Source organism: Protomyctophum bolini, assembly GCF_963924005.1.
Source record: "Protomyctophum bolini genome assembly, chromosome: 1".
In the NCBI taxonomy this organism is placed as follows: Eukaryota; Metazoa; Chordata; class Actinopteri; order Myctophiformes; family Myctophidae; genus Protomyctophum; species Protomyctophum bolini.
Window position 1 is genome coordinate 36819112 of NC_137862.1, and position 13843 is coordinate 36832954.

General features: G+C 45.1%; 1 protein-coding gene across 4 annotated transcripts in view; it reads right to left on the minus strand.

Moving 5' to 3' along the window:
* ankrd11 (ankyrin repeat domain 11) overlaps nt 1-13843 on the minus strand; it is a 164945-nt gene that overhangs the window by 43384 nt on the left and 107718 nt on the right. For all 4 annotated transcript variants that reach the window (XM_080764527.1, XM_080764525.1, XM_080764526.1 and 1 more), the window contains exon 3: nt 709-854. In XM_080764527.1, the coding sequence (XP_080620653.1) occupies nt 709-795 (87 nt within the window). In that variant the 5' untranslated portion in view covers nt 796-854. The remainder of the gene's footprint in view (nt 1-708; nt 855-13843) is intronic.

Genomic DNA, 13843 nt, shown 5'->3' on the forward strand with positions numbered 1-13843 from the left:
TTCGCAATCACTGCATTCGCAATAATGGCTGCCACTGTGGTACCAGTCTGGAATGGTGATTCTTGCCTCTATGGGAACAACAATGTTCAGAGCCACACTGATTCTATTTGAATAATTGGCAATGTACACTTCCCACGGAACATCAGCAGTCATTTCCTATAGTAATGCTGCCATGGTTTGAGTACATTTCCTCCAAAACTTTAGCACATTACATTACATTGACAGATTTCAGTCGTGGTTATTATATTTTAGTTACAAAAAATATATATTTTACTGTAACAACCCTTGATTAGAAAATTGTAGATAATTTGTATAATGCCAATGTTGCAGCCCTCAACTGTGCACCTGTTTTGGACGTTTTCTTTTTGTCTCAATAAAAGATTGGACAAATGCTGAGATTTTCCCTCCGCTGACCTGATTCGAACACTATCTACTATTTAGTTAGCTTCTATTGTAGCTTCGTGCCAATTTGTTAGTGCACTTAACACATTTATACCTTGTTGACAACTACCACAGGTGTCATGCTCATCACTTTGTCTCAAAGGAATTTTCTGTCTTGATTCGGGAAATAAATAATTAAAATCCTGTCATGACTCATGGCACAGAATTTCTATTCATCGTAGTACTGTAAATGTCCAGACTCTTGTATGAGGCGATTACCTATGAGTGAGAGCGTCCATGCACGTCATGTCACTGTCAGGTTCTTACCTTTTTCCCACCCTGCTTCTCCACCATGTCGGTGCTGAGTGGGAAGTGGTCCAGCTGGGGGGTTTTAGAACCCCCACCTTTGGGCATCGTTCAGCTCTCCCCACGCCAAACCTCATTCACGCTGCCATTGCATCGTCATCGACCGTCTGAGAACGGAAGAGAGAAAGAGAGAGATGGTGTTAGACGGGGGCGGGTTAGCACCATGCTTCTTTGAAAACACATTTACCATGCCGCCGCAAAATGCTGCTTTTAGCGGTAGATCAGGCTGCTCTCCGCTTTCAACAACTAGAGAGAGAACTGAGAGGACAAGAGGCCTGAGATGCAGCACTGAGAATGAAGCCACAGTTTGTGCGTAGGCACCCCTTATCACTAGAGGGTTCGCTGAAAAACAACGACGGACGTCCAACCAAACGAACGACATACATCAAACTACAGACGAATGATGGCATAATGAACTGGTGCTGAACCTGAACAGTTGTTGTGCCCTTGTATGCTAGCGTTCTTGTATGCAGACTGAGCTGCTGGACTTCCATCCACTCCACTAGATTGGCTCTTCTGATCCACAGGACTATGAATAAATCATACATCCATTACCTCAATATTCTCTCCTCCATAATGCGTTCCCCCCTCCCCTCCCCCGCACTGGGGGCATGTGTGCATGCGTGTGTAGGCGTGCAGTGCACACGTAGTGGGGGCATGTGTGCGTGCGTGTGTAGGCGTGCACACGTACACGCTCGCTGGAGGCATGTGTGCGTGCGTGTGTAGGCGTGCACACGTAGAAACCAGGCCTGCCTTCTTTTCCACTACTATGGGACGCTGGCACTCATCTCCTCCCTGGCGCCACTGCCCCTCCCCCCTTCCCTTTGCAGTTCTCCTATTCAAAGACTTCTATTTATAACACTCCAGTCAAATCAACCAGTCAGTCAGTAAGTCAGTCAGAGAGGCACACAGCTACAGAAGATATAGGCTCTGCTTTTACTATAGAGAAGGAGCAAACCAGAGCCCACCTCCCCCTTGCTCCCTCTCTCCTCGATGACCCCCTACACTCCTACCTCACACCACACCAAAAAAAGTGCCAGGAAGCTTGACGACTTGCAGGGATAAACAAACCGCGTAGGGACACATTATGCGAGACTCAAACTGGGTCAGCTAGAATTCTAGAACAATAATCGCAACACTAATTTAGGACTATTATGCACAAGTGCGTATTGCTACATTCGAGAGAGGAGGAGCAAATTCTCTAGTATACAAAATGCATGCAGGGAAGTCGCGTGCACACACACACCTGAGAGGAAGCCGCACTCAGAAAACACAAGCCTCGCTTCCTCTGTTTCACTGTCCAAATCGGAAGATACATCTGCTAACGTTTGTGTGTGTGTGATCATTCTGACTGAAGTGTTGCACGTAATGTTGTGTTGATTTGTTCCAGATGAGTGTGAGTTTGTGTGGGACAGAGAGAGAGTACTTACAAATTTCCTGCTGAAAAATGTAACCTACGTTAATCATTAGTCTCGGCAAGCGCCAATAAACGTAAGTTATATTTATTCAGTTGTATAAATGTTTTGATCCGATCTAGCTACTCACATTAGCTTCGGATGGCTATCTGTTTTTAGCCATAACACTGGACTGCCCCATCTTGATTTGCGCGTGCACCCACGCGCGCACTCGCTTCAGTCGCTTTTATCTCCAAAACAATGCTTATTGCACGGAGCATAGCGGTTGCTGTAATGGCGCCGGCCTGTGTTGCCGGTTGCCGTGTTTTGGATTTACAAAATAATGGTTGACCGGGGGGGGGGGGGGGGGGGGTTATCCTGGCATATAGCAATCATTCTTGAATTAATCCTGGCGGCCAAATGGTTAACAGACATTTTGACAGCGACTCTGGGGGAGCCTGGGATGGAACCATCCGGCTGCTCTACTGGCTACTCTGCCCCCGAGTTATCACTTTATTAAATATCTATATAATATCTCAATTCCAAAAACAAACAGAATAACCTCTAATGAAACACTGAAGAAGGGCATTCGGCCTCATGCCATGGCTACATGACGGAGCATGTTGTCTGGGCCGGCGGGAACAATCCTGAAGCAGTGGCATCAAGTCTACACAGTACCTACACTACCAGCTCCCACATGTCAGACAAGAGCAACAAGAGATTTACTACGCTCTAATGTTTGGTGGATGATGTCAGTGTGCTCCACTCAGAGGAAGATTGCGGAAAAGAGGAGGGGGGACGAAGAGAAGAAATTACTCTCTCTACCATAAGACTGGAGCGTGCCAGCTATCTTCTCCATCCACTCCTCCACTCTTTTACCCCCCCCCCCCCCCCAACACACACACACACCCTGTCTCTCTTCCTTCATCCTGCTCTAGTGCTCCCTCTATGCGTTCAGCCACTCCCTCTGCGGTCAGACAGAGGCCAAGACTCACTGCAGGATGCAGAGTACACACATGCACTCTCACTCACAACAAAACTACATTCTCAACGTGCACTGTGGACGGTGATATGGTACATGCTTATTCAATGAACAGCAAAACCTCATTTTTCATAGAGCCATAAAGTATTTGTATAGCCCTCAGGCTTTTATGGTGTTTTTATCCTTGGTGATGCTACACGTATGTATGTTGCACAAATGAACCATGAGGCCCATAGTTCAGGAGCCTATCTCTTGTTTCTGTAGCATGAGGCAGATTGATGTGAGTCTTTGGTATGACCCGGCCGAAGATCAAACTCGGACCTTCCAGTCTCAGGGCGGACACTCAAACCACAAGGCCACTGAGCTGGTGTTTCGTAAAACCACAGCCTAATAGTTCAACCACTTCCTCCGGCTTTGTCGGAGTGTTTCTGAAGTGCACATGCCTGTTATTGGCTACAAAAGCTATGCTAAATATAGTCACCTTGTCAGCTAGCAACTAAGCTAAGGAGTAGCCTCCTATGGTAGCTTAGTAATTCAATATTTATTAGCAAATAAGCAGAGCAACAACATTAGCTGAAGTCTGTGTTCACAAACAAGCACATGACGTTGCTAACACCAGTGTGAAGTCATAAAATGTATATTTTTATTTTATTTCTTTTTTAGGTTTTTAACATGTTTTTTGTGTTACCATGTATGTATGTACATGAACAACAACAATTTGTAAATTATTAATGGGGATTTCCTCTCAATTATTCCAGTTTTATGAAGGATAGAAAGTGCAAAAAAATTGGCGGGCCAATGATTATGTTTGTTTCACAATTATACTTTAGTTGCAATGTTTTCCACTCTAAAATGAAAGAAACACAAACCATATATATCCACATGGCAGAAACAAACATCCCATCCAGGCAGAGCTCGCTAATGAGAGATATTCTAAGGGTTCCTGCTGCTGCCATGCAGATGAAAAAGCAGCCATTTGCCCCACCCTCCCTTGGCTGCTCCTAACTTACGCCTGTCATTGTACACAATTACACACCTCAAATTTTCCACTCCAACAGCTGAAAAACACAACAGCTGCAAGTGGGGTAGGGCAGGTTTCAGTCTGTGAGTGCACATGTGTGCGTGCATATTCTCAATGCCTATTGCTTAACCAGAAACACAAACAGCAGTGCAGAGCTTGGCAGTAAGTCAGTTGTTGGTTAAATGGATACTATAGCCTGCACAACTGCAACATGAACGATGAAACTAATGTGATACAGAATCCATCCAACCTCTCTAGGGGTCACGTTTGGGACCCTAATTACATTCAAGGCGTTCCAAAGAGGGTGCTCCAATGACTGTGTGTGTGTGTGTGTGTGTGTGTGTGTGTGTGCGCGCGCGCGCGAGCGTGTGCATAGCATGCACCGCGTTGGCTCTTCGGCAGCACTCGTGACAGACGATTGACATACCATGCAAGAACGTGGTGTATGGAGGGGATAGCAGCGGCCAGCCAGCCCATTTGGTGTGCAAATAAAGCCAGCCGGGCCCTGCTGCTGTATCCAGGCAACCACAGCCCAGCTCGGTCGATCAGTCCCCGACCCAAACCGGTTCGCTTCATTATAAACATATGTGGATAGAGGGGATAAACACATACACACACGCGAGCAAGGTTGCACAGCGAGCGACCTTGTTGCGTACGATGTGTATTGTGTGCTCAAGCCCAGTGTGAAGATGCATTAGGCCGACGATGAATGGTGGCTGGCACCTAAAGGGTGAACGCACAATGGAATTGCTGGGTGCAAAGTGCTGTTTTTTGTTCAATACAGTGGAATGGCCATTATCTGCATTTCTCCACGAGCTTCTAAATGAGCCTTCACCGAATGTGTTTGGTTGAAGTATGTCATGTGTTACCGTTTAGGCCAGGGTACCATCCCTCCAACCAATCACAGGGAGAGGAAGAAAATCACACTTGTGTGAAGTGAGGGGCGCTATTGTCATCATACATAATCACATTCTGTGCTCAGCCAATCACATTCCATGGTACAAGCACAGAAAGCTGTGTATAGGAGGGGCTAGCGCACGACTACTAGCTTGCATTCACTACGGCGCAATTGATGTGTATTCCTATTAAAATCTCTGGTTTGGAATAACGAGGATTGGATTGTTTCACGTCCTTTCCTAATTCCACAAGGTCCTCCTTGCAGAGAGAAACACCACACGCAGTGGGGGTGATGCAGCAGGAGAATGACTTGCACAGAGCAGAATGTATTTCAGACTGGAAACAAGTGCTGGGTGGGAGTGGCCCTATTACTCATGAGGCTCTCGAGAGTACAAGGAGAGAGGGGAGAAAGACAGGGAGGATGAGAGAGAGAGAGAGAGAGAGAACAGGGAGGAGGTGTGGGGAGGAATCCAATCACTTTGTCTGATTTTCTATTCTGAGCATGCCCGCTCTCCTCCAATAACAGCTCAGTGGCTGCTGCCTGCCTGCCAGTCTGGTAAATCATGCTGTCTTTGCCAGTGACCTCGCTACCATAGTGGCAGGCCTGTATATATTCAGCTAGGCGACTGGGAGCCTGGAGACAATCTCCTGCATTTTTGGCTTTCTCCTCCCCAATCCTTCAGCTTCATCGCTGCCCTGACTCATTCTCTCTCTCTCTCTAGACGTCCATCTGACGTGGTTTTCTCTATTCCCTTCTCTACATCTTTCTCTCAAAGGCAAAACCTGACATTGCCACAACACACACACACACACACACACACACACACACAGCCTGTTGCTTAGCAACTCATGGATGAGACAGATGCAGGCCTAGGAGCTGGCAATATATGTGTATTTATGTCAGGGAGAAAGGAGAGAGAAAGGAAGAGAGAGAGAGAGAGAAAGGAAGAGAGAGAGTGAGAGAGAGAGGGGGGAGAACAGACCTGGTGACTGAAGTGTGCCTCTGCATATCAACCTATTGCAATCATTCTCTTCCCTTCTGTTCACCTTCTGACAGAATGCACTGATCTCTCCTTACTCATCCATCGCCTCTTATAGCTCCTATATCATCGCTGTCGGACTTGGTATCCAAAAACATTACTTTGCAGGAAATGAAAAAAGAGCCTGGGGAGAGGGGATTGAATGGATATAATGTTTGGTTATGAAAATAACATCAAAAGATGACATATTGAGATACAAGGTTTATGTTCGACCGACGACATGCTGGCAGCCTATTACAGTGGAGTTTTTCAAGCACACCTACTGCACACAACAACGTCACCACACGACACCACGACAGACGAGCTGAGGCTCCATGATAGATGTGGACCTTGAACCTTTTCACGCAGCCTGAGCAACTCTGCAGACTGATCAGCAAGGATGACTGAATAGAATTAACTAGAAGTGTGCGCGAGCTCTTGTCTAACGCCACGTGTCTATGTCGCATTGCGATCTGAGTGAGACACACAAACACAAACCGTATACATTTTGAACGAAAGCAAGACAGCCATTTATATTTGGCCATTGACCGTGGTTGTTCCGTGCTGGGCAGGTTGTGTGGGCGCTCTAATCGGTCCATCACATCACAGAAAGGCAAACTGCGAACACCCACACAGCTGCGTTGAAAACGCAGAGATAAAGTCAGTGACGTATCACAGCCACAAAGCACAGGCGTAAACGACACTTCCGCATACGTCTGACATGACTTGGTCAACCCAAACCGCTCACAAAGCTCACACACACACACACACACACACACACACACACACACACACTTCTAAATTGTAGTACACTCTCTTCTAATTGTACAAAGTAGATGTACAAATCTACTTTACAGAAGAATAATCCCAAAAACAGATTTGGTAACACAGTGCTTCATTTCTGGCTTATTTCTATAGAACTGGATGCTTGTTTCAACAGAATCTGGCAACACTTCTGGCTTCTAGCTCGTGGCTCAATGTTATGGAATTCTTTGCTGCATATCCATAGCATGCTCCCTGACGCAGAGACTCTGGATATACATTTCTGTTAGTATGTCAAGACATATCATTTTCAGTCGCTTTCTGGATGCGACGCAACATTGCATGTGCCACGCTGTCGCGCTATTGGTCTAGCCCTTTTTAGCAAAATCCCTAACCTAGAAAATGCACTGTAGTAGCCTACCTATGATCTATGAAAACCTTTATAGACAGTCTGTCTGTAGCAGCATTCCAGCATGAAATTAGACCCGGGTGCATTATGTTGTAGTAGCCAGCTAGCTAACCTGTAGCTTCTGAGTTAAGTCTAACTTATACTTTGCTGAAAAGACAAAGTATAAAGCCTTTAGTCTTCTAGTTGAGACAAAACCACACAGGGCACACATTTGTGGATCTATGCGCCATTGATCAGTGGGTCCACGACACTCCAAACTAGGCCATATAGTATACAGTTGCCTCTGCTTGTGGCTTAGCAACAACTGGGCCCCAGTTGTCCCTATGGTGCATCACTGCAAAGCATCCTACTTCCAGACACTGACTGTGAGGCCTGTGAATTGGAGCTTTTAGTGTGGTCAGTCAGAAGTCAACAGTAATCAGCCTGGGTAGGAGGGCAGCTGGTTGGACACGGACGGACATCCCTGGAGGATAAAAGCCTCCAGCTCCTTCCCTCTAGCAGCTCTTTCACACATCAACCCACACCCGGACCGACACATACTTTAGCCCAACAAAAGCCCTGAAGTTGTCAACATTAGGTGGCGCAACAAAGACAAATGCCCCCCCCCCCCCCCCCCCAACAAAGGTTTCTCGTTTTATGTTACATTATGTACATATTAAGTTATACATTAGTTTACAATCTGGCTATAGTGAGGTAGATAGCCCACATGTTCCTGTCACAATAATTTTGAGGGATTCCACATTGCATTCTCTAGAGACTAAACATAAGCAGAAGACTAACGGGTAGTATTGGGTTAGCCTCCTATTTATGGGAGATTCACGAGAAAATAAAATAATGTAACATCCTTTCACAAGGATGTATCAATGTTTACCAGTGAGCAAGGACATGGCAAATGGCCAAATTTAAGGCATGCTGCAGTGCTTAATGGGACAATCTCTCTTGTGTAAACATCGAAAGAGACGACCAATGACATTCATATATCATATCATATACACACACACACACACACACACACACACACACACACACACACACACACACACATCTGCATTAAGAGTCACACAAAGCACTGAGCGTTCCAATCACTATGTTCTAAAACAACTGACAACAACTGACAAAGACGCCTTCATGAGCATGATCATTCTGGCCTTGTTGACATTCAACATGAGAGTCACTTAAGATGTATACTTGTATAGACAAACTGAAATACACACATGCTCACAATGTCAAGCCATTTCTATTTGTATTATTAGCTGACTGCAATGAATTTGTTTTTTATTTGGATTCCCCATTAGTTGCCACCCAAGAAGCAGCTACTCTTCCTGGGTTCCACAAAAAACATAATACATATGGCTATCACAATACACAACAGTGATGAGCAATCTAGCTGACCTAAAAACACTGTCTGTATGAGGCCTCGCTGACAATGTAAACTTGATCAATAATATACGGTTTTAGTTGCAGCCTCGGTTACCAATAAATAAGTCCAAGCAATTTGCTAGTATAGATATTGAAAAGACATTCACGCATTCTTCCCCATTTCCCATTTAAATGCTCAATCACAAGCAGGAATACACAATGGCAGGGCTAGCATTAAGAAAGATACGCCTTTTATTTGTGTGTGTGTGGTTGTGTGTGTGTGTGTGTGTGTGTGTGTGTGTGTGTGTGTGTGTGTGTATTTGATCTAGATAATTAGGCTTGTGGAAGGGACTGACAGGGAAGATGAATGGCAGAGAGAGTATATATACATATGTATGTGTGTGTGTGTGTGTGTGTGTGTGTGTGTGTGTGTGTGTGTGTGTGTGTGTGTGTGTGTGTTAAGAGTGTGTCTGTGTATTGTGCGCATGCTTCAGAGAAGATGTATGAGCGAGTGTGTACGTGTGCATAATATACATGCATACCATGTAAGGCGGAGAGAGCGAGTGGGTGAGAGAGATGTGCGGCGCAGTGACTGAAGCTGCATTAATTAAGGATTATGAGAGGAGGTAAAAATAAACGCAGAGCAGAGAGAGAGAGAGAGCTGCACTGGGTAATGAACAGAATGAGAGAAAAGCAGGGGAGGAGAGGAGAGGGTGGATGTGACCTTTGCAGAGATTAACACCAAAACAACATCTCGCACACTCCCTCGCACGCACGTGGAGACGTGTGAGCCAGGACCAGTAGTATGCCTTTCTGTTTCTGCGGTTCTGTGTGACAAAATAGAGTGTCTGTTTTATGAGCGCCATTGCTCCATGAACACCAGGTATCAGACAGAAAAGGGTCGGCCCTGGAGGACCAGTACCTTTCCTTTACTACTTGATATCGTTGTTATAATATTGTGGTATTGGTGGTATTGTATTTGTGAGAGGAACATCAAGACTGCTGTGGTGCTTTCAAAGAAAGCAGCATTCCAGAGTTAGAAAATCCTGTCCTGAGGACATGCCTGCCAAAGTGCAAACACAAAGATCAGTGCATGACTGCCGATCAATTCAGAATCATGACAGGTGAAAAGACTTTTAGACAGCCTAAGATTTATTGAAACAATACATTTTAGGCTATTATGTCTATAATTTCAGCGAGCATAGACCCAAACTTGGATCAACATTTCAACTAACAGAAATCAACTTGACGGCTATGTATGTGTAACTTTTTTTTTTACATCTGGTCTTTCTTCCCACTCATATATATATATATATTTTTTTTTAAATAATATTTGTTTTATTTGGAAAGAGCAGTACATTATAGATAGCATTTTCACATATGACACACGAGCAATTCCCAAGATTTCTTATTTTTTTCATAGGCAACACTGCGCCGGGGCAGGCCTACCGGGGGGGATGGGGGTGGCCAGTGGCTCCAGGGGACCGGCCTGTCAGATGATCGATCACACAGCATTACAGTCACGACAGAGACCTTTACTTGGTCGCACTTCACAAGCCAGGCAACGGGCCCATTCAAAGCATTATCTCTCAGGGTGCTAGAAATGTCTATCTACACATCCTGTAAGTTCACTTAAGAAATAAAACTAGTGTTGACTAATCATTACCAGTAAGACGCCTGGGGGCGAGAAGCAACCTCATGTATCTTGAGTGTACAGGGTGTGATGAGGTCACGATATAGGAATATCAGAACAGCTCCATATATGGAGATCTGAGGGTAGCATTGTATTGAATGTACAGGGTCCAGGTAGGGCAGGGCGTACATTTTTGGGCCTGTTGAGAACCCTACTTTTTGCCGGCTGCCAGGCTCGGCTGCACAAATAACTTTGGGGCAGGCCCGTCTAGAGTTTAAATGGACAGGTATCAATCAAAAGGGAGACATCGAAGAGGAAGGATGGATGGGGGACGATCAACATATGGAATGTCGTATTGTCGCAGAGCTCGTCGACATTCGAATGTAAAACTGCATATACAAGGTGTGTCCCAATGCAGACAGTAACAAAAAAGTACAATACAAACTTCTACTGGAGATCAAAATAGAGGACAAACTATGGGTGACATTCTTCCAGGAAACCGCTGAGGTCCTGCTGGGTCACAATGTACAGTCACTGGCGGAACTCAGACACTCTAATGCATTCGAAAATGTCTTTCAAAAAGCAACCTCTACCACTACCAGGCATGTCTTCATAAACAAAGTCAAGCTGGAGACATACAACAACTAGAACTGCACTCTGCCGAGTGCATACTTGCTTGTTGCACACTAGTAGGCCATAAATGGCCAACTAGTGCGCAAGCAGAGCGCGCAAGTACTTTCGACCGCTGTAAACTGTCACATTTCAGTATCTCTGTGAAGGAACGTTTGAAATGTATAATCATTAGGTGTAACTATTTGATACCTACCTACTTTTTTACAGAAAAATAAATCATTGATATGTGACTCTCTCTGGTTTGCTGGGACCAAAATGGACAGATGTCCATTTTTCTTACGTCATCATTGAGAGCTAGTCATACATATACACACCATGTACTCTGGTATACATACGTGTACATATACATATACTATATAGAGTATGTAGTTGTAATTTGATTAGCAGTATACTGTGGTTACTTGGTGCCAAAAAGTGACAGCCGTCAACCATTTTTTTGTGTATGCAAATCTGTGCCTGGTTTGCTGGGACCAGATTACACAGATGACCATTTTTCTTACGTCATCGTTGAGAGCTGGGACCAGAGTACACGGTGTGTATGTGTATGACTAGCTCTCAGTGATGACGTAAGAGAGATGGTCATCTGTGTAATCTGGTCCCAGCAAACCAGGCACAGATTTACTTACACAGAAAAGTGGTTGACGCTGTCACGTTGAAGAGACCGAGCGAAATTATTACTACATATAGAGTATGTAGTTGTAATTTGATTAGCAGTATACTGTGGTTACTTGGTGCCAAAAAGTGACAGCCATCTTTTTCAACCGTTTTTATGTGTATGCAAATCTGTGCCTGGTTTGCTGGGACCAGATTACACATTACGTCATCGTTGAGAGCTGGGACCAGAGTACATGGTGTGTATATGTATGACTAGCTCTCAGTGATGACGTAAGAGAAATGGTCATCTGTGTAATCTGGTCCCAGCAAACCAGGCACAGATTTGCATACACATAAAAACGGTTGAAAAAGACGGCTGTCACTTTGAAGAGACCGAGCGAAATTATTACTTGCGCGCTCTGCTTGCGCAAGTAATAACGATCAACTGGAGACCATAGTAATGGAAATCCAACCAGAGACCTGGGCACCTGGGGTGACCAGGGGGCTGATGTCATGTGATGTCACGATGACCCGGGGGCTTGCCTGGGGTGAGTGACGGGAATTGCGTCACCTTTGGTCACAACAAGTAACTCTTATTTTGAAGAGGAAGTCTGTTTCGGTTGTAGCCAACTTCCATGACAGCTGTGTTTCAGATCAGGAGGGAGGGACTGTCTGACAGGCTGTAAACAAGTGATGGTGGATTAAACACATGCTTTTAGCCGAAGTTTATATATTTACCATATGAAACCCAGCCATGCATCTTTGATTTAAACAATGTACACACTTTGGAATTACGTGAAACATGGTGCAACCTCTACGGCGGCGGCATTAGGTGAGTAGTTAATTAATTGTACAAGTATCATGCTGGTAAAATCATCATCAACAGCTGCCCAATAAAACCTTAACAGGTAGGCTACAGTACAGTACTGTCACTACCTGCAAATATGTACAGTACATTGTTTGGCTGCCATGCCATTTCTTAAAATGTTTTGTTCAGAAGTGGGTCCTGCGGGGACATTTTGAAAGGTCGGGACATTTTATTTATTTTACTGAGTTGTACCGCCATTGACAATGCGGTTATGGATGACATCATGGTAAATGACAGTATATGGTGGCCTTTTCAAGCTGCTTTAGATCACGACTGTGTTTACACGACAGCAAGCGATTGTGTGCGATTAGTGAAGCATATCTCAATTGTTGCTATGGATTTTGTTTATTTACACAGCCCTTTACTCGTCAATGACATCACCCCTTACCACAGAACCCAGAAATGTGAAAAAAGGTCCTGTAGTTCACGGGCATGATCTGCCATGATCCAGTTAACTGGTCTGTGAGGGCAATATTGAACAAAGTCTGCGGATGCAAGAGTGATTCTCTCTTTGAGTTTAGGTTGTTTGTTCATCTTTGCAAGCACAGAGATTCAATGTATCTTGAGCACTTGTCCTGCAACATGTACACTCATCCGCTTGTAGCAGCAATTCAGACCAAGGTTGCACGGACATTCAATATATCTCTCTTTGATCTTACTCAATGCTTTACCAGCTTGTATTGCCAAACTATAGACAGACCCAACGACATTGGTATATATGTTGTATTAGAAAGTTAGCTTTTAGTTTGTAATTCTGTTATTGACCAGTTTGCTGATGTGTCTGTGTGTATGTTATGATGACACTGATACTGTATTGCTTTTCAGATCTCTGGGCTTAACCTCACGCAATCCCACACAGCGTCTCTGGACACACTGCTTTCTGTCATTACACAGGAACCAAGGGGGAAGATAGACAGATGACTTGGCACGCACCGAAAGGGGAGAGAGGCAGAACTAACGACAGAGGCAAGCTGCAGCGGCGAGTGCCAGGCAGGCAACCTGATCCACACACTGACAGAGCAACGCAGGCACAGCCAGAACAACACAACACACAACACAGCTACAATAACAGCCATTCCAAATGGAGCCGTGTTGGCTGGGATGGCAGACTCAGGAATCCTGCCTCAGATATGCACACAACCATGTGCGCGCACACACACACACACACACACACACACACACACGGGTGCATAGCATAGCGGGGGACCAAACAGAATGTTAATGCTGTCCTGGTGCAGCAGAGCAGAGGGAGGCAGGATCCCAGATGAATTATAAATCACTGGGCAGGGCCGGATGGAGGGATGGAGGGATGAAAGGCCTACTACTGCAGAGCATAGCCAGCTGAGGGTCGGGGCGGTGCCTGCTTAAAGAGGGGGCAGGGAGGGAGCTGATGCCCGAATGAGGGAGTGGCGAGAAAAGTGCATGTCTTTTTCCCCCAATATGCCAACCGTGTTCTTTCATCGTGGTGTGCGTGTGCCCTACTGAACATAGAAATAGAATAATACATGCAGGTAGCCGAGGTAGC